Consider the following 21,882-nt stretch of genomic DNA (forward strand, 5'->3'; position numbering starts at 1 on the left):
CACCAGACTGAGAATGGGTCAAGGGAAAGAACAGCTAATAATCTGCTGCTGTCAGAGAGATCTCTGTTCGTGTTCTCAGTTCTCTGCACATATGAACTTCTTCAACCTTCCTTTCTTACTATGAGGTCTCTTCCATTATTACTATGAGCCCCATTTTACTCATGAGGTAATTGAGATATTTATTCTGCATCCCAGCAACCTATCAAGACACACAGCTGATATGAAGCAAAGTAGGGTTGGACCCATCTAATCTAGTTCCAGAGTCTGACCTCTAGATCATAAGAGGATAAAAGAAGTGCTGTGCATTGTTCCAACACCCATGGAGAAGACAAAACTGACCTTGGTGAAACATTTTCTGATAAAATGTACTATTTTATACTGAATCACATGATCAGGATTTGAGTGATGGGAGTCTTCACAGAATACAAAAAAATGTCAGTAAGTTATCAATTTGTTTTTTAAAATATAAAATAAAAATTTTGTCCTTTCATAATGCACCTCTGAAATAATTGAAACAAATGACTGCACTTTAATCCATGCATTCTTCTTATCCAGTACATCCTGGGCCCCCACAGAAAGAATATGGACGTCACCTTGCTTCTGTGGCATACACATTACCTTATCCATTTGATCATTTCTAAGGTGGTGGCAACACATGCATCCACACCACCTCCTCTTCTAAGGACCCTGGTTCTAGTTCTTAATGCCAGGAGGCCATTTTACATTACACTCAATGGATAGACTATTATGCAGCCATTGAAAACCATAATTTATGGATTGATTAGTAATATTAAAAAATATTCACAGTATAACATAAAGAAAAATTAATGAGTATATAGTAACCTCTCAACAATAAAGCTGTACTGATATCAGAAAAATAAAAGGGGGAGGGAATTCTCCAAAACAGTGAGAATTGTATTCCTGAGGGACCAGGTGGCTTTATTTCTTCTATGCATTTTGATTAACTTTACATATTTTATTAAATGAGCTCACATGGTTTTATCATAAACACTAGAGGCCTGGTGCACAAAAATTTGTGCCCTGGCAGGGGGTGGGGGGGTGTCCCTCAGCCAGACCTGTGCCCTCTCACGGTCTGGGAACCCTCGGGAAATAACCACCTGCTGGCTTAGGCCAGCTTCCGGGTGATAGATGGCAGGCCCGAATCCCACGCTGGGTCACAGATGGCAGGCCCTCTGCTGCGCCACCCCGCCCTGCTGCCTGCTGCACACGGCAGGCCCGGCGGGCGGCAGGGCAGGGCAGGGCAGGGTGAGAGGCAAGCAGATTGTGATCTGCCATACCCCACGCTGCCGGCCACAGGGCCGTGCACACAGACAGCAGGCAGGCAGCTTCTGGGGTTGCACAGTGGCGCCTGGATGGCAGCTGGCGCTGGCGGCTCGTGCTGTCCCGCCCTGCCTACAGTATGCAAATTAACTGCCATCTTTGTTGGCGGTTAATTTGCATATCTCAATGATTAGCCAATGGGAGGTGTAGGGAAGGTATGGTTAATTACCATGTTTGTCTATTATTAGATAGGATACTTAGCAAAGTAATTTTCTCTTGTTTGATAATAATGCTAATAAGACTTCATGATATCATTGATCACTCTTGATACGTCAGGTACTAATATTCGAGCGTTTGGTTGTAATGTAATGTGTAATAGAAGTCTCTGAATAGCTCTAAAAGACACATATAACCCGGTGGCATGGCTCAATGGTTGAGCATTGACCTATGAACCAGGAGGTCAGGGTTTGATTCCCAGTCAGGGCACACATTTTGGTTGCGGGCTGAATCCACAGTAGGGAGCTTGTTGAGGCAGCCGATCAATGATTCTCTCTTCCCATTGATGTTTCTATCTCCCCCTTCCTTCCTCTCTGAAAAAAGAAAAAAAAGATACGTATACAGCCAAGGAACATATGTGCAAAGAGAGATATGAAGTTCAAATAAGCCAACAAATGTCTGATAGGGTTAGTGGTATAGGAAGGTGTTAAACAATCTTTGGTTATTTTATAACACATTGATTATTGAAACACCTCCATATTGATGAAAACAAAAGTTAGCCAAAAGAAGAGAATATAAAGACAAATATTCAAATCTTACTAAAAATGTTTATTTATATATAATACCAAGTAATTCTATTTCAATTCATAAATAAGTAGAGAGAAATAAAAAGTAAAATTATAGAAGAGGTGCCTTTTACTGTCATTTTTTATATCATTTTACTCAGACTTTCTTTCATGAGCAACTGTTACCTATGTGATTTCTTCTGTCTCCAAGATCTGGGTCTTTGAATGAGCCACTTCTCTTTGCCACTGGTTGAGAGGATTAAATAAATAAGAAAACATTTAGAGTAATATCTTACAAATAACAATTCTTCAATAGATATTAAATGCCACAATAATTTAAAAGCTTATTATGGTTATTATTACATATTAACCATAATATAGCTGTGAAAATACTCCTGCATGTGGGATAATTATATTCATGAGACAGCTACAAGATCCAGAATGAGAAGCTGAGTTCCCGGATTGCTCTGTCTCCCAACTCTGCCAGCAACTGCAGTTCAGTCCCTTCATGGAGGCAGCAAGATGATAAATGAAATTTGGATGCCCTGAGTCGTAATCTGTGTGGTGACATCTAATTCATTTTAAAAAGCACAAAAGTACTTCCATGCTTCTGAATATGTCAATGAGGCATTTCAATGTCTGATTTCTGTGTTGTTGTGTAACAGAAAAATAAAGGTCAGGTTTCATACCCAAGTCCTGAATCAATAGCACATCACAGAAAGATAGGTGTAGGGACTGAACACAGTAGGTAAGTCTTAATATTTCTCAAGCAATGTTTCTATGACATAGTATTTCATGGGGAACAGCTGAGTGGCTATGAGAGCCAACCCTGCCCAGCCCCAAGATGGACACATTTATCCCAGAATATTTTCTTTCCAGATCATGAACCCTCTTACCCAGCACTTATGGGACACAGGGAGCCCTAGAACTGGTCATATCTGTAGCAGCTCATGAAGAACCACGGGAACATCTGAGCCACCACTTCTGAGAAACCAGAACCAGCCCCGCCCCTGCCACTGGTCTGCGAACAGGGACCTCAGTGTCTTCCCTTCTTCCTGGGAGCTGCTTGGTGCACAGGATGCCACCACTGGAAGCTGTCATCTTCCTCTCCCTCTGGGCCTGTGAGTTGTCCCCATCATTTCAGTCTACCAGACAGACCCAAGAAATTCTTTACTGTTACCTCTTTACCTGACATTTGTTCATGGAATTTATTTTTATTTTTTGCAGTTAGCATTGGGCAGTTAAAGTTGGAGCAACCTGAAATATCCATTTCCAGGGCAAGGGGTGAGAGTGCCCAGATACCTTGTAAGGTGTCCTCTGGCACCGTTATCAGTGATTCCATTCACTGGTACCGGCAGAAACCAGATCAGGGTATGGAACATTTAATGTATGTTGTCTCCACAACTGTTGTTGGTGGGAAGAACAACAAGCTTATGGCAAGTAAAGATTTTCACACTTCCACCTCCACCTTGAGAATAAATTTCTTAGAGAAAGAAGATGAGGCTGTGTACTTCTGTGCCTGCTGGACTGGCATACACCCCATTAGATTTGCCAGGATCACCTGCACAAGAACCATCTTCAGGTCTGTGCCCACCCACATCCTTCTCAATATGGGCAACCACAGAGGCTGCACAGCTGGGCCCCAGCCTGAGCCTCCCTCCCCACAGCACCTGTCATGTACTTTTTTGTTTGTAACCAGCTGCTGGGACCAGGAAGCTAGCTGGAAATTGTAAAGCTCATGCTGACTTCAGAAATCTCAAAGGATAGAGGCTTCTTGTATCTACTGACAGAACAAGTGTTCTATGATGGGGACAGCTCTTTAGGCCTCACTGACACTCACAGAGAGGCCGGCCCTGGCCACGCTGCTGCTCCCCCTCCCTCTCCTCTGCTTTCTTTTTTTCCAGAGTTCCAACCAACATGAAATATACCAGACACTTCATATTTTCATTAGTTTACTATCCTATGTCTCCTCCTCTAGACTATGCACCATGAAGTAGGGTTTGTGGCTGTAGGTACTTAATAATTTTATTTATTTATTTTTGAAAGAGCCAGTGTTATTCATTCGCTGTGAATAAATTAAGTGGAGGTAGACTGTGGTAGGGACCTGGTACTGGGTGGGGGACATTCCACTCTCCATCTGGTACTCAGGAGCCCCAATCTCTGCCTAAACTGCAGGGAAAAACACCTCAGCACAAAGTAAGAGGTGCATGGAGTGGGAGCCCAGTCCTTCCTGACATCCTGGCCCAAACAGCAGAGATTCCCTAAGACCTATGTGCTTTGCCCTCCACTCCACTGTGACCAGAGGTGTGAGGCCACCAAAGAGAGTGGGTTCCTGGCCTGTATATTGGGTTGCAGACCTTCTGCACCTGACTTGCAGCCAGAGCCTGCCTGCTCACAGCACCCAGAGCTCACAGTGGAGCAGCCCACCCCCCACCCAACTTCATATAATCTTGGCTGCAAAGGGAGAAACCTTCCAATTCATTTGAATTCAAATCCATTCAAACCAGAAGGTGCTGAGAAACTGTATATTTTAAAATAACCTCTCTGGGCACCATCTCACACCTAAGACAAAGAGCAAATCTGTGCAGAGGGAGCATAACTTTACAAAAAGAAGCAGATGGGGAGGGAGGGCCCTTCCTCCAGGCTGAGATTCCCCAGAGCAGGCTGAAAGCTGTGCGGGGCACTCGCAGAGAGGGTGGTCCCGCTGAACAAGGGCTCCTAGCCCCCCAAGGCTGCCCCTCCCTGAGAGTAACAACCCAACATGTTATTGGACATCAGGGCCCAGGAAGACATGGACAGGAGTTTGCAGGAAAGAAAGGGTTTATTTTAAGAAGTGGCCCATGCCCAGAGACACAGGTGAGGTAATGCTCAAAGGCCTGGGTCCCTGATGGTTTCCAGGGGATGGGTTCTATGGGGGAAAAATCACTAATCATGGTGATTAAAGGAGTTAGGGTCATGGTCAAGGGTATGGTCTCTACTTATTGGTCCAGGATAGTTTAGAGCAGTGGTTCTCAACCTTGGCTGCACATTAGAATCACCTGGGAATCTTTTTAAAATCCTGATTTCTGGGCCTCATCCTTTGGAAATTCTGTTTCTTTGTTATGGGGTGAGGTTACAACATTAGTAACAAAGAAACAGAATTTCTGGCAAATGGGGCCCAGAAATCAGGATTTTAAAAAATTCCCAGGTGATTCTAATGTGCAGCCAAGGTTGAGAACCGCTGGCTTAGGGGGATAGTTAATCAGTGTATCTGGTACAGATGTCACTTGACCAAAACTCTGTCTCTGGAGTCAACACACCTGATGCTGTTTCCTAAGATGATTTGACACCAACCACAACCTCATGGTCCTGAGAGCTTCATGATTAAGGGAGCAGTTGTGCAGGGGAGAAGGAGGCAGGTGAGTCAGGGTGCAGGATGAGACCAGTTTTCCTCAAAAGGAGAGAAAGGAGAAAAAGTCATATTAAAGAAATAAAGTTTCGAATAATAGCCTATGTGGCTCAGTGGTTGAGCCTCAGCCTATGAACCATGAGGTCACGGTTGGATTCCCGATCATGGCACATGCCCAGATTGCGGGTTCAGTTCCCAATGTGGGGCGTGCAATTGGCAGCCAATCAATGATTCTCTCTCATCATTGATGTTTCTATCTCTCCTTCTCTATTCCTCTCTGAACTCCATAAAAATATATTTACAAAAAATAAAGTTTCTGCACGATGCAAAAACTGTATCAATCTCTATAATTTCTACTTTATGTGAAGCCAGAAGTCATCCCCTGCAAGCTCTTCAGTTTCCCCTACAATCTCCTGAGCATTTTCTATGCATCTGGGACTGGGATATATATGATCTGATCACCTCATCCAGCTAGTCTCTATGCAACCCCATAAAATTCCTTTTTACAGATAAGGAAAAAGAGGTGAAATAATTTATCCAGGACTACACAGCTACCGTGTTCTTTTAGGGCATTTCAAGTCTCTGTCTTTTGGAAGCTCTGGGTGAATTGCTCCACGGATACTTCAGAGGGTGGGCACTGCTTTGGGCAGGGCTGTGGTTCCATGAGACTTGTGTGTAGCCAGACATGGCTTCCTCCTCCCCCATCTAATGGCCCTTAGATGTGCAGCCTGAAAAGTGATCTCAAATACCAGCTCTGCTTTCCCCAGTCCTCCTGATCTTCTCCTTTTGGCTAATGTGAACCTCACCAACGACACTTTGGCCACACACACATCAGAGGCAAACCAGCTCTGCCCTAAGGCTACATTTGCCAGTTAAATGGTTGTTCATTTTGCCAATTTATAGAAACACTACATTTAGTTAGAACATTTGCCAGTTAAATGGTTGTTCATTTTGCCGATTTATAGAAACACTACATTTGGTTAGAATGTACAGTACTAAATGTAGCCAGGGCTCAATTAATGTCTGTTGAAGTGAGATTAATATTTTTATTATTATTGATGGGTTCACATTACCTAGTGAGTGGGTGATTTTGTATAGATGGCTGCCCAAAATATCGTGATCATTTTGGCTCAACTTATTTTCTTCCACTCATGAAGTGGGAGAGACACATTCACTCTGCCATAATAGAAGCAACATTATATTATCTAATTAATGCTGAATAAAATCTTCAAAATCACCATTTTCACAGTAAAATTCCTAGTACTGTGGGAAATGTGATGTCTGTTATCTAGAAGTCATGTAAAAATCATAATTCAAAAATTATTAGGCCCTGACTGGTTTGGCTCAGTGGATAGAGCGTCAGCCTGTGGACTCAGGGGTCCAAGGTTTGATTCCAGTCAAGGGCATGTACCTTGGTTGCGGGCACATACCCAGTGGGGGTGTGCAGGAGGCAGCTGAACGATGTTTCTCTCTCATCAATGTTTCTAACTCTCTATTCCTCTCCCTTCCTCTCTGTAAAAAATCAATAAAATATATTTAAAAATTATTAGGCCCACCTGGAAATCCAAGCTGCCTGTTTTCCCAGGGGGCTCTTTACTTTCCACCCAGAGAATGGGTTCAGAGAGGTAGCCCGGGTTAAAGGAAGGGGCATAACATTGGAGTGGTCACCTCTAAAAGTTGGAATCATGGGTTATTTTTCTATGTCATTCTTGTACTCCCTAAGTTTTGTAATACAAAACTTTCATTACTTTTGAATTTTATTTTAAAATTTATTTTTAAAAAGAATTCATTTCTTTCATAGTATTAAAAATATCTCTGCATATTATTGAGCAATTAGAGACAACACGTGAAATTTGATGTTTAGAAAGGCCTGTAATGGACTTTTCTTGACCACTTTTTCTCCCCTCTTTTCTAACAACTTTTGTTTCTCTTACAAAAACAAAATCTTGGGGTTTTTTTCTAATTCCCGCTGTGCCCATCGGCCAAGTTAAAGATTATTTCAATGCTTGGGGTGCTCAGGGTAGTTTTTTTGGCTTGCGTAGATCTTATTCCCTCCACAGTATGAATATGAAATATCAGAAAGTGGCAACAATAGTCTTGTTATTAACACTCTCTATGTCTTTCTTGCTTTCTTTACTTTTGTCCAGATGCAGGTGCAGAATGAGATTGTCATAAGGAGAATTGCACACATTCTTGCACACGATCAAGCTTTCCCTCAGCAAGGTTTTTTGGCACTTTTATTGCCTGAGAACATGATCCTCTAACTTTCTTGGAAGGTTGGCAGAAAATCAGCCTCATGTGATCTTCACCTGGAGAGGGAAGAGAAGGGAGACTTTCAACTAGGACTCCATGCGTCCCCTACTTTAGGGTCATGGATTCCTCACCCAGTCAGAGGACAAGAGTGGATGGTGAGGGGCAGAAAGTGTAGACTCCACCGAGGGTCTTCTGTTTTCCCCTCTAGATCCACTTTCCATGTTTCTCCACCTGCTATGTGCCCAGGAGGCCACCCCTTACAGGCTACACTAATGGGCATTTTTGCTCTCTGATTTCATATAATTTTGATCAATGGAAGTTGAATTTCAATGAAATCATGACTGTGTCACCTGACAAAAGTATCCCTTCCATGGAATTTCCAAGCCTGTGGATCCAGGGCCCTGGGAAAAAAAGGAAACAAAATCCTCCAGTGGGTAAATTGGTAAAGAAGAGAATGGCCACTTCCACATCCACCTCTTGGTTCCTGGACATAAGCCTTCTGGCTATGGGGTGGATGGCACTCTATATTGGCCACTAGGGGGAGGATACAGCCAACCCAAGACCATCTGTCAGGGGGGAAACCCTAACCACAGTCCCTTCCACCTCCAGTCTCCCGCTGGTGCTCCTATTAACTGCTTCCAAACAGCAACAGGAAGGTAAGGAAAACCATGAACTCAGTCCATGGGATCCCATTCATAAGGCACAAGAGAAGGTAAAGAGCCATGGAGAGTCCATTACTAAGTGTAAAGTAGTGAAGCATTCCCAGCTCTACATAGAGCACACACACACTGGTGCTGGATTTTAGGATCTGGAAGGAAATGTCTGGCAGTGATGGAGGTGCACGGACCAGGGTCTGGGGTGACTATGGCTGCCCAAGCAGAGGCAGCACCCATACCCCAGAGCCAAGCACTGGAAGCAGCACTGGGCCAGGCTGCAACATTGATGTCCCTCTCCTCCTCCTCCTCATTCCCATGACATGGGAAGGAGCTCAGAATATCAGGTGAACTGAAAGAACACACAACCCTGCACACGTTCAATATACTGTAGTCCACAAAATCATACTGCTATCCACATACATGCAAAGAAGAAATCTAGACATTAACACCATACAGATAATAGATCTGGTCTTGTGATATAATTAAGGTGTTTTTATATTTATCTTTACCTTGTTTCTCTAAGTTTCTTCAATAAGCATCTGTACCAGCATGTCCAAAGGTGCCCCCAAGGCCCCTTCACATTCATGCCAAAGAGCTCTGTGGAGACCAGGAGCCTTTTCTGGAGACCAGGAGGCCCACAGAAAAGAGTAACCTCAGACCAGCAGCCAGGAGGGAAGGCCCAAGGTCCTGCCTGACCCACCACTTCCTTTTCTCTCCCCAGTTAGGCCACACCCACTTGCCACTGACTTGAGGCGCCCTGCCACCAGGTCTCCACTTTCTGCCTTCTCTTGGAGGACACCGCCTGTCCACAGGATGCCACTGCTGGAAGCTTTCACCTTCTTGTCCTTCCGGGCTCGTGAGTCACAACCCTTGACCATTTCAGTCTACATGAGTGAGCAAAGAAATTCTTTAATGTTTCTTATGTGATCAGAAGTTCATTGGAAATTCTCTTCTTTTGCATACAGTTGGCCTTGGGTTATCTACATTGGAGCAGTCCCAGCTATCCATTACCACAGAAATGGGGGAAAGTGTTGACATAGATTGCAAGATAACAAGCACCAATTTTGAAAAGGACATCATTCACTGGTACCGGCAGAAACCGAATCAGGCTTTGGAGCATCTGATTTATGTGAGCTCCACAAAAGTCCCTGCTCGAAGCCATGTAGATGGAAAGAGAAACAAAGTTGAGGCAAGAAAGAATTCTCAACTTCTCACTTCAACCCTCCGCATATATTTCATAGGAAAAGAAGATACGGGTACTTACTACTGTGCTGGGTGGTACACACAGTCCTCTGTGGGTAGGACTCACAGTCCTAGAACTGTGGAGACAACTCACACAGGATCCCCGCCTTGGATTCGTGCCCACCCACATCCTTCCCAACAGTGGCAACTGCAACCAGCACCCGCCTCCCCAGCTGGGCTCCTGGCCTCGGCCTCACCTTGTCTGCAGCTCTTCCTCAGCTTCCAGGAAGCCACGTTGGCTTATGCTTGCGCATCAGCCTCCAACTGATTCCAGGAATTGTGCTCCCAAAGCTTCATCTGACACTATGTCCCAACTAATTAAAGTCTTGCCTGGGGACCGAGCGCACACAGTCTGTGCCACTGTCCCTCGTCTCACCACCCAGTTTCAGGCTGAAAGTGGGGAAGGGATGGCTGGAGCCATTATTATTGCTTATACTGAAGACAACCCCTTAGCAAAATCACTATTATTGGTCCGTTTTACAACTAAAGAACTTAAGCTTGGATAATTTCGGCTTAATGATCAGCCCAAGACAACAAGTCCATGCTTTTTGAACTGGACTGTGACACTACACTGTGAAGTTTAAAGATTGCAATTATGTAAGTCAACACTAGGCTATCTCCAGTAAATTAGGGATGGAGCAGTGCCATTTTTCTGGGAGGTGTGGGGAAAAGGTTTCTGTCAGCATGATGTCATCAGAGCAGAGTTCCCAATTCACCGGGGCCCTTACATGAGCCCACTCAATCGGGTAACCCTTGATTTTGCCTGTGAAAGAAGGGAGAGAACCTGCCAGAATCAGGAGAACTAACAGTGTGTGTTGGGGGGAGGGAGAGAATGTGTGTGAATCGCCAATTAATTTTCTCAATTCTTTTAACATATTCGCTCCTTTAACTCTGTAAATCTGTTCCGTTATCAAGCATATTTGACTCATGAGGTAGGTGAAGTACTAAGTGATTCAGTCACTTGTCCAAGGCACAGGCAGTGGTATGTAGCTTGTTGGCAGAATAGAGTAGGGACCCAGATAATCTGGCACCTCTTGACTATTACACTAGAACTGTTCTTAATTACAAGACAGTAAAAGAAAGAACATATTACTCCCATCCCCTTAGGGGAGACAGACTAATCATAATGGAACCTTGACTGATACAAATTATTATTGTGCACTGAAGTATGTGCCCAGGATTTGAGTGATTAGGTGTCTTTACAGAATAAATTAAATGCCAATAGATTATCAATTGACTTTTCAATATAAAAAATGTTTTCATTATACACTTCTTTTTAAGAGAGAGAGGAAGGGAGAAGGATAGGAGATAGAAACATGGATCAGCTGCCTCCTACATGCCTCCTATTGGGGATGGAGCCTTGGTTCATGGGTCAATGCTCAACCACTGAGCCACACCATCCAGGCTGGGCCTTTCTTTCTTCCTTTTTTTTTTTTTTTTAAATATATTTTTATTGGCTTCAGAGAGGAAAGAGAGGGAGAGAGAGATAGAAACATCAGTGATGTGAGAGAATCATTGACCGCCTGCCTCCTGCACACTGCACACTGGGGATCAAACCCACAGCCCTGGCAAATGCCCTGGCCATCTAACCGGGACCTCCTGTTTCATGGGTGGGTGCTCAACCACTGAACCACACAGGCCGGGCTAGCCTTACTTTATTTTTCTAAAAGTGATGTCTGTAGTGGGCTTCTTATAAGAAAATAGGTATTTCCTTGCAAGTTCCCTATATATACACTGTTCACTTTAATTAAAATTTACCCAAATAAAACCAACATATTTATTCTCTCTAGTCCCTATTTCAATGATTCGCAGTCTATTTTTTTTTAATTTGGAGATGGACTGAAAGAGAAAAAAGAGTAACCCTTTCAGGCCAGGCGGACACAGAGATGGGATTAGACATGTGATCGCTCAGCCCTTCTCTCACTTCTGGTGGGCAATTATTTCTTTGATTCACATGGAGACAACAGTACTTATGATCATGACTCTCAAAAACATTGTCTTCTTGAGCCTAAACAGAAGCTTCCTAATCCTCCACATTTTTATTCGAGCAAAATAGAGACCAGAACTTAAGTGGAGCACACCAAATGTGAGAACATGAGCCCTTTCCAAAAGGAATACATGACAGTGTAGATCCTCTCAAAATATCCTTGCTCATCTTTTGCATGTATTTTCATAATTTATGTACAGAAGAGCAGTGTACCTTCACAATCCAGAATCTTCAGAGGGACATATATCAGGAGATAAAAGTTATATCAGCTTTTCAATATTATCCTTAAAAAAATTAATGACAAATTCAACGGTGAACAAAGAGAATGAAGCAAGTAATTTATGTTGCATTCAAATGATAGAATATTATGAAGCCATTAAAATAGCATTCTTGAATATTTATTAAATACATTTAAATATCAAAAAACACATAAAGTACTAATGAGAATACATTAAATCTCAAATACATAAATGTTTAATTGTTGGAAGAAAAAATAAAAGGAAATACTTGTATAGTAAGAGAGAGTGTGCTTTTTTGCTGTTAGAGTGGATGGTTTGGTTAATTCTTCATACTTTTCTTAATTTTATATTCTTTCAAAAAAGAGACTAGGAGAATTTTTATAATTAAAAATTATTTAAGAAGTTAATTTTCTCAATAAAAGAAAAATACAACTTAGAAACATCAAACAGGCCTTATTATGTGCCAAACAGCATTGTCTATACTTTGTGTTCATTCTCACTCTCAGTTGTTAATGAAAAGTTCTTAGTCTATGAACGATATTCATTTAGGCAATTGTAGATGAAGAAACTGAGACACAGAGTGATTAAATAATTCAGCCAGGGCCAGAAAGGGTAAGTGAGTAGCCAAGAGGGTGCATATTTTAATAGGTCATTTTTTTAAAAGTATGTGTTTATTGATTTCAGAGAGAGGAAGGGAGAGGGAGAGCTAGAAACATCAATGATGAGAATCACCAATTTACTGCCACCAACACGCCCCCTACTGGGGATTGAGCCCGCAGCCGAGGCATACGTCCTGACCAGGAATCAAACATGACCTCCTGGTTCATAGGTCAACACTCAACTACTGGCCATAGGTCATTTATAATAATATTCACATATAATTTTTAAGGACCTGATATATTTTTAAAATATAAAGTTAACTACAAAAGAATATAAAACTGTATTAATAAAATTTAATATAAAAATAGTTAACGCATTTTACTTTAAATTTTAAAATATTTTTAAAAATGTATAAGGACCCAAGCAAACATGTTACTTGGTATAAATGTGTGGGGGGAAATAGTTAAAAGTAAATGATGAAGTCCTTTATTTTCAACATTTTATAATACACGGAAAGCTTTAAAACTGTGTCAACAAATTCTCAAAGTAGGATTGGACTCACGTAATCTCGCTTCAGAGTCTGGCCTCTAGATCATAAGAGGATAAAAGAAGTGCTGTGCATTGTTCCTACACCCATGGAGAAAACAAAACTGACCTTGGTGAAACAACACAATCTATACTTTGCACTGAATCATGTGACCAGGATTGGAGTGATCTGGCGTCTTCACAGAACACATAAAATGTCAATAAGTTATCAGTTTTTTAAAATATAAAATAAAAATTTTGTCCTTTCATAATGCACCTCTGAAATAATTGTGAAACAAATGACTGCCCTTTAATCCATGCATTCTTCTTATCCAGTACATCCTGGGCCCCCACAGAAACAATATGGATGTCACCTTGCCCCTGTGGCATACACACTCCCTTATCCATTTGATAATTTCTAAGATCATGGCAACATATGCATCCACACCACCTCCTCTTCTAAGGACCCTGGTTCCAGTTATCAATGCAGGGAGGCCATTGGACAAAAGACGGAGATTGACAGGAAAGGCTGACATGGAATAAGCCTCTCAGCCTTGCTCCTCTACCTCTGATGTACGCAGCCTTTTGTGAGTCCATCCTGTCCCTGGGATTCCTGACCATCATGTTCTCCCAGTGTGCACCACAATAGATTTCTTAAGCTGACATAAGGCCTTACTGCTTATCTAAACTTTTAATAGGAGAAAAGGGAAAGGGAAAGACCTGAGAGAAACACAAAGAATCTGAAAATATGAGCCCTTTCAGCAGGAAAGTACAGACAAGCTTGTCAACACACCGCTGCTACCTTTTTCACATGGTTGTCTCATGTAGTCCTCAACGGGCCTCCGAGAGCAGTGGTGAGATGCTGACAGTGAGGCACTCCTGTGCTCAGAGCTGAGAAGAAAACTCTCCAGCAGCTTTTTATATGTCAGGCTAAATGGTGAATAACAGGGATAGAGACACCATATTTACATTGCACTCAAGAACAGAATATTAAACAGCCTTTGAAAACAATGTTTTATGGATTGATTACTAAAATTCAAAAATATTTACAATATAACATAAAGAAAAATTAATGAGTGTACAAATAACCTCTTAACAATAAAATTATTTGTATTGACAGAATTATAATAAAAGGGGGAAGTGAATCCTCCAATATTGTGAGAATGATTATTTCTGAAGGACTAGATGGCTTTATTTTTTCTATGTACTTTGATAAACTTTACATCTTTTTTTAAATGAGCTAATATGGTTTTACAGTAAAAATATTTAACAAAGTAATTATCACTTGTATGATAACAATACTAACAAGACTTCATGATATTATTGAAGGCTTATGATTGGCCAGGTCCTAATATTTGAGTGTTTGGTGCATTACCCTCATGTAATGTTATAATGGAAGCAGTTAGAGGTGATCAGGCAGGCAGGCGAGTGGTTAGGGGCATCAGGCAGACAGGCAGAGTAGTTAGGAGCGATCAGGCAGGCAGGCAGAGGCGGTTAGGGGTGACCAGGCAGGCAGGCAAGTGATTAGGGGCGGTGAGGCAGGCATGCAGAGTGGTTAGGAGTGATCAGGCAGAAAATCGGGCAAGTGGTTAGGAGCCAGCAGTCCCGATTTGCAAGAGGGATGTCCGACTGCCGGTTTAGGCCTGATCCCAGCAGTCCGGCATCCCCTGAGAGGTCCCGGATTGCAAGAGGGTGCAGGCTAGGCTGAGGGCCACCTCCCCCACCCACCCTGTGCACAAATTTCATGCATTGGGCCTCTAGTTCATAAATAAGTAGAGAAATACAAAGTATAAAATGGGTGCCTTTACTGTCATTTTTTAAATATAATTTTACTCAGACTTTCTTTAATGAGCAACTGTTACTTATCTGACTTCTCCTGTCTCACAGATCTGGGTCATTGAATGAGTCACTTCTCTTTGCCACTGTCCTCAATGCCAAATGGACATCATCATAAGAGCTACCTCACAGCCCTGTTGCTGAAAGGATTGAATAAGTAAGTAAACATTTAGAAAAATGCCTTACAAATAACAATTCCTCAATGGTTATTAAATGCCACATTAATTTTAAAACTTATTGTTACACATTAAACATAATATAGCTTTGAAAATACTCTTGCATATGGGATACTTACGTTCAGGAAGCAGCTCCAAGGTCCAAAAATGAGAGGTTGAGTTCTACAAATTGCTCTGTCTCCCATATCAGCCAGCAACTGCAGTCCAGTCCCTTCTTGGAGGCACCCAGATTATAAATGAAATTTGGGTGCCCTGAGTCATAATCTGTGTGCTGACACCTCAATTGATTTATAAAAGCACAAAAGTACTTCCATGCTTCTGCATATGGTGTCTTAAATAATGTCGATGAGGTGTTTCCGTGTCTGATTTCTATGTTGTTCTGTAACAGAAAAATAAAGGCCAGATTTCATACCCAAGTTCTTAATCAACAGCACTTCACAGAAAGATGGGTTTAGGGAGGGGCTGAACATAGCAGGTGAGTCTTCATATTTCTGAAGCAATGTTTCCATGACATGGTAGTTCATGGGGAACAGTTGAGTGGCTATGAGAACCATCCCTGACCAACCCCAAGACTGACACGTTTTTCACAAAATATTTTCTTTCCAGATCATGGACCCTCTTACCGAGTCTTCCCAGCTCTTATGGGGCACCGGGAGCCCCAGAACTGGTCACATCTGTAGCAGCTCATGAAGAACCACGGGAACATCTGAGCCACCACTTCTTCTGAGAAACCAGAACCAGCCCCGCCCCCTGCCACTGGTCTGCTAACAGGGACCTCGGTGTCTAACCTTCTCCCTGGGAGCTGCTTGGTGCACAGGATGCCACCACTGGAAGCTGTCATCTTCCTCTCCCTCTGGGCCTGTGAGTTGTCCCCATCATTTCAGTCTATAAGACAGACACAAGAAATTCTTTACTGTTACCTCTTTACATGTCATTTGTTCATGGGAGTTTATTTTTATTTTATTTTTGCTTGCAGTTGGCCTTGGACAGTTAAAGTTGGAGCAACCTGAAATATCAGTTTCTAGTGCAAGAGATGAGAGTGCCCAGATACCTTGTAAGGTGTCCTCTGGCACCTTTGACAAAGATTACATTCACTGGTACCGGCAGAAACCAGATCAGAGTATAGAACATTTAATACAAGTTGCCTCCACAGCCACTGTTTTTGGGAAGAACAGCAAATTTAAGGCAAGTAAATATACACAAACTTCAACTTCCACCTTGACAATAAATTTCTTAGAAAAAGAAGATGAGGCCGTGTACTTCTGTGCCTGCTGGACTGGCATTCACAGCATTAGAGATGCCAGGATCACCTGCACAAGAACCATCATCAGTCTGTGCCCACCCACATCCTTCTCTCAATGAGTAACTGCAGAGGCTGCACAGCTGGGCCCCAGCCTGAGCCTCCCTCCCCATGGAACTTGAGTCATGCACTATGTTGTTTGTAACCAACTGCTGGGACCCAGGAACTCAGCTAGAATGTGTAAAGAAAGCCCACCCAGCATGGCTCAGTGGTTGAGTGTTGACCTCAGACCTAGGAGGACCTGGTTTGATTCCTGGTCAGGGCACATGCACTGGCTGCAGGCTCAGTCCCCAGTGTAGGGAGTGCAGGAGGCAGCCTATAAATGATTCTCTCTCATCATTGATGTTTCTATCTCTCTCCCTCTCCATTCCTCTCTGAAATCAACAAAAATATATTTTTAAAAAGAAGAAAGTGTAAAGCAAATGCTGACTTCAGAAATCTCAAAGGAACACCTGACCCATTGCTTCCCCTCCCCACACTGACCTGGACAGCCTGAGTCCTCACTTTCCTGCCTCCTTCTTGGTGACACAGTCTGGCAGACAGCAGGATGTCCCTGTGGAAACATTCATATTTTTCTCACTCTGAGCTTGTGAGTTGCTTCTCAATTATATCAACATGGATCAGAGTTGAAAGAGATTTTTCATTGTTTCCTGTCTCTATGTCAGATGTTCAGGAGAATTTCCACTTTTTGTTTGCAACTGGACATGGGCAGTTACAGCTGGATCCACCTAATTGTCAATTTTCAGAACAGTTGAAAAAGGGCTCATTTCTTGTATGATGTCCACTGAAGCCTTTGACAATACAGTTATAGACTGGTATCAATAGAAACCAAACCAAATTAGGACACCATTGAAGTTAATCATCTCAACAAAACCCCTGCTCCAGTTCAATTAGCGAAGAAAAGCAACAAATTTGAGGCAAGAAAAAGTTTTCAAAAATCTACTTCAGCCCTGACCATAAACGTCACAGTCAAACATGTGGGCATTGACTACTGTGCTGGTGGGACCCACAGCACTAGAGGTGCCAAGTTGCCCAACAACAGCCTCTTCCGGGTGTGTGCCCCACCCAGCCTTCCTTCAAGGTGCAAACACAACTAACGCCTGCCTGGGCCTCCAGCCTCCACCTCGCCTTCTCTGCTGCACCTCTGAGTTCCCAGGAAGCCAACGGTGTTCCTCACACATTAGGCCCCACCTTGAGCAGGAGGCATCTCCGACCATGATGTTCCCAAATCTTCATTTAAACTACTTCCTTGTGAATAAAAGTCTCATTGTGGAATGAGTAGACACAGGCCCTATTGATCATATCACCATCCAAAGACCTTCACTAACAGAGTGACTCAGGCTGAGGGAGGAATCATTTGAACCAGCATGCCTAGATATGGTACATACACATTCCCACATCTAATTATCATCACACCCCAGAAATATAACCATTATTTGCCCATTTTGCAGATAAAGACAATGAAGCTCTGAGAATTAAAGTGTTTGATCAAAGACAGAAGTCTATGTGTTTTTAACTGGACCATGCAACTTCCTTGAAAACATAAACATCACAATTCGATAAGAAGCAAAATACTCGGGGTAAATCTGGGATGGAGCAAGTATCCTCTTGCTGGGGGAGGAGGAAGATAGTTCCTCACTTCACATTCGTGGCTGTAGGAACATGATGTCAGCAGAAAGGAGGTCACAGCCATTGGGGCCATTAGGAGAGCCTACCCTTCTGTGAGTAACCCCTGATTCTGCTTATGCACCAGGCTGAGGATGGGTCAAGGGAAAGAACAGCTCATAATTAATCTAAACATTTAATAGGAGAAAAGTGAAAAGGAAAGACCCGAGAGAAACACAAAGAATCTGAGAACATGAGCCCTTTCAGCAGGAAAGTACAGACAAGCTTGTCAACATACCGCTGCTACTTTCTTCACATGGTTGTCTCATGTAGTCCCCAAAGGGCCTCCTAGAGCAGTGGTGAGGTGCTGACAGAGAGACACTCCTGTGCTCAGAGCTGAGAAGAAAACTCTCCAGCAGCTTTTTATATGTCAGGCTAAATGGTGAATAACAGGGATAGAGACACCAGAAATACATTGCACTCAATGGTTAGACTATTATGTAGACATTGAAAATCATGATTATGGATTGATTAGTAAAATTTAAAAATATTCACAATATAATATAAGGAAAAATTAATGAGTGTATAGTAACCTCTCAACCAGAAAACTGTATTGATAGAAAAAGAATAAAAGGGGGAAGGGAATTCTCAAAAACTGTTAGAATTATTATTACTGAGGGACTAGATGGCTTTATTTCTTCTATGCAGTTTAATTAACTTTGCATATTTTGTTAAATGAGCTCATATGGTTTTATCATAAAAATATTTAAAGTAATTTTCTCTTGTTTGATAATAATACTAATAAGACTTCATGACATCATTGAAGACTCAATGCATCAGATACTAATATTTGAGTGTTTGGTTGTAATGTAATGTTATAATGGAAGCCTCTGAATAGCTTTAAAACATACATATAGTCCTGTGACATGGCTCAGTGATTGAGCATTTACCTATGAACCAGGAGGTCAGGTTTCGATTCCCAGTCAGGGCACACATTCTGGTTGTAGGCTTGATCCGCTTAGGGATCGTGCAGGAGGCAGCCAATCGATTGTCTCCTATCATTGATTTTTCTATCTCACCCTACCTCTCCTTCCCTCTCTGAAAAAAGAAAAAGATACAAATACAGGCAAGGAACATATGTGCAAAGAGAGATACGAAGTTCAGGTAAGCTAACAAATGTCTGATAGGGTTAAGTGGCATAGGAAGGTGTTAAATGATCTTTGATCATTTTAGAATACTCACATTGATTATTGAAAGACCTCCATATTGATGAAAATAAAAGTTAGCCAAAAGAAAAGAATATAAAGACAAATATTCAAATCCTACCTTAAAATGTTTATTTATATACTAGAGGCCCAATGCACAAAATTCGTGCAAGAGGAGGCCTTTCTTCTCCCAGCTGCCAGCACCGGCTTCCTGCTGGCACCCAGGACCTGGGCTTTCCTCACAGCCTGATTCATTCGTAAGGATATCTGGTCTAATTAGCATATTATGCTTTTATTATTATAGATAATACTAAGTAATCCTGCGTCTATTCATAAAGAAGTAGGGAGAGAAACAAAGTAAAAGTATAGAATGGTGACTTTTACTGTCTTTTTTTATATCATTTTATTAGACTTTCCTTAGTGAGCAACTGTTACTTATCTGACTTCTCCTGTCTCCCAGATCTAGGTCTTTGAATGAGTCACTTCTCTTTGTCTCTGTCCTCAATGCCAAATGGAGATCATCATTACAGCCACCTCACATCACTGTTGTTGAGATGATTAAATAAATAAGAAAAAATTTAGAGTAATACCTTACAAATAACAATTCCTCAATGTATATTAAGTTCCACATTAATTTTAAAGCTAATAATTTCATATTAAACATAATATAGCTGTGAAAATACTCCTGCATGTGGGATAATTATATTCATGAGACAGCTCCAAGGTCCACAATGAGAAGCTGAGTGCCCGGATTGCTCCGTCTTCCATATCTGCCAGCAACTGCAGTCCAGTCCCTTCATGGAGGCAGCAAGATGATAAATGAAATTTGGGTGTCCTGAGTCATAATCTGTGTGCTGACATCTAATTAATTTTAAAAAGCACAAAAGTACTTCCATGCTTCTGAATATGTCAATGAGGCATTTCAATGTCTGATTTCTGTGTTGTTGTGTAACAGAAAAATAAAGGTCAGGTTTCATACCCAAGTCCTGAATCAACAACACATCACAGAAAGATGGGCTTAGGGGCTGAACATAGCAGGTGAGTCTTCATATTTCTGAAGCAATGCTTCTATGTCATGGTATTTCATGGGGAACAGCTGAGTGGCTGTGAGAAACATCCCCGCCCAACCCCAAGACAGACACATTTATCCCAGAATATTTTATTTCCAGATCATGAACCCCCTTACCCAGTCCTCCCTGCACTGATGGGGCACAGGGAGGCCCAGAACTGGTCATATCTGTAGCAGCTCATGAAGAACCACGGGAACAGCTGAGCCACCACTTCTTCTGAGAAACCAGAACCAGCCCCGCCCCCTGCCACTGGTCTGCTAACAGGGACCTCAGTGTCTAACCTTCTCCCTGGGAGCTGCTTGGTGCACAGGATGCCACCACTGGAAGCTGTCATCTTCCTCTCCCTCTGGGCCTGTGAGTTGTCCCCATCATTTCAGTCTATAAGACAGACACAAGAAATTCTTTACTGTTACCTCTTTACATGTCATTTGTTCATGGAATTTGTTTTAATTTTTGCTTGCAGTTGGCCTTGGGCAGTTAAAGTTGGAGCAGCCTGAAATATCCATTTCCAGGGCAATCTATAAGAGTGCCCAGATACCTTGTAAGGTGTCCTCTGGCACCTTTAGCAGTGATTACATTCACTGGTACCGGCAGAAACCAGATCAGAGTATGGAACATTTAATATATGTTGTCTCCACAACCCTTACTGGTGGGAAGAACAACAAACTTGAGGCAAGTAAAGATTTTCACACTTCCACCTCCACCTTGAGAATAAATTTCTTAGAAAAAGAAGATGAGGCCGTGTACTTCTGTGCCTGCTGGACTGGCATACACAGCGTTAGAGATGCCAGGATCAGCAACACAAGAACCATCTTCAGTCTGTGCCCACCCACATCCTTCTCAATATGGGCAACCACAGAGGCTGCACAGCTGGGCCCCAGCCTGAGTCTCCCTCCCCACAGCACCTGTCATGTACTTTTTTGTTTGTAACCAGATGCTGGGACCAGGAACCTAGCTGGAAAGTGTAAAGCTCATGCTGACTTCAGAAATCTCAAAGGATAGAGGCTTCCTGTATCTACTGACAGAACAAGTGTCCTATGATGGGGACAGCTCTTTAGGTCTCACTGACACTCACAGAGAGGCCGGCCCTGGCCACGCTGCTGCTCCCCCTCCTTCTCCCCTGCATCCGTTTCCTCCAGAGTGCAAACCAACATCCAACATGAAATACACCAGACACTTCCATCTTTTTGTTAGTTTACTATCCTCTGTCTCCTCCTCTAGACTGTATATGCCCGAAGGTAGGGTTTGTGGCTTTAGGTGTTTAATAATTTTTTTTTTGAAGGAGCCAATGTACTTATTTTTCCATTATTGATTACAGAGAGAAAGGGGAGAAAGAGAGCCAGAAACATCAATCATGAGAGAGAATCATTGATTGGCTGCCTCCTGCAAGCCCTACACTGGCATTGAGCCCACAGCCAGGGCATGTGCCCTCATCAGGAATTAAACCGTGACCTCCTTGTTTATAGGTTGATGCTCAAGCACTGAGCTACGCTGGCGAGGCAGGGAGCCAATATTCTTAATTGTCTTGTTCACTGTGAATACATTGAGTGGAGGGGGGCTGCTTGGGGAAAGGGGGACTGCGTGCAGGACCTCCCACTCTGCCCAGCCCCCACCTCGCACTCAGGAACTCCACTCTCTGCCACAACCACAGGGGAAACGCCTCAGCACAAAATAGGTGCATGGGGTGGGGGACTGTCCTTCTTGTCATCCAGGCCCAAACAGGACAGAGTTGCTGAG

The 21,882-nt window shown here is 42.6% G+C and overlaps 1 long non-coding RNA gene and 2 gene segments (V, D, J or C); 2 read left to right on the plus strand and 1 right to left on the minus strand.

Annotated features, from left to right (window-relative positions):
- Positions 1-9,102: 9,102 nt before the first annotated feature.
- Positions 9,103-9,870, plus strand: LOC118666554. The segment is given in 2 exon segments: positions 9,103-9,216; positions 9,326-9,870. Coding segments are annotated over 2 exon segments (588 nt in total).
- Positions 9,871-14,636: 4,766 nt separating this feature from the next.
- LOC118665973 lies at positions 14,637-18,853 on the minus strand. Its single transcript, XR_004970789.1, has 5 exons — positions 18,169-18,853; positions 16,749-16,818; positions 15,754-15,850; positions 15,085-15,344; positions 14,637-14,929 (listed from the first exon to the last, which is right to left on the minus strand). It is a non-coding gene; the product is annotated as an uncharacterized LOC118665973 (long non-coding RNA).
- A 1,472-nt stretch (positions 18,854-20,325) lies between these two features.
- Positions 20,326-21,075, plus strand: LOC118666555. The segment is given in 2 exon segments: positions 20,326-20,499; positions 20,609-21,075. Coding segments are annotated over 2 exon segments (510 nt in total).
- The last annotated feature ends 807 nt before the right edge of the window (positions 21,076-21,882 follow it).

The sequence above is a fragment of the Myotis myotis genome, unplaced genomic scaffold (genome assembly GCF_014108235.1).
Source record: "Myotis myotis isolate mMyoMyo1 unplaced genomic scaffold, mMyoMyo1.p scaffold_m19_p_11, whole genome shotgun sequence".
NCBI lineage: Eukaryota > Metazoa > Chordata > Mammalia > Chiroptera > Vespertilionidae > Myotis > Myotis myotis.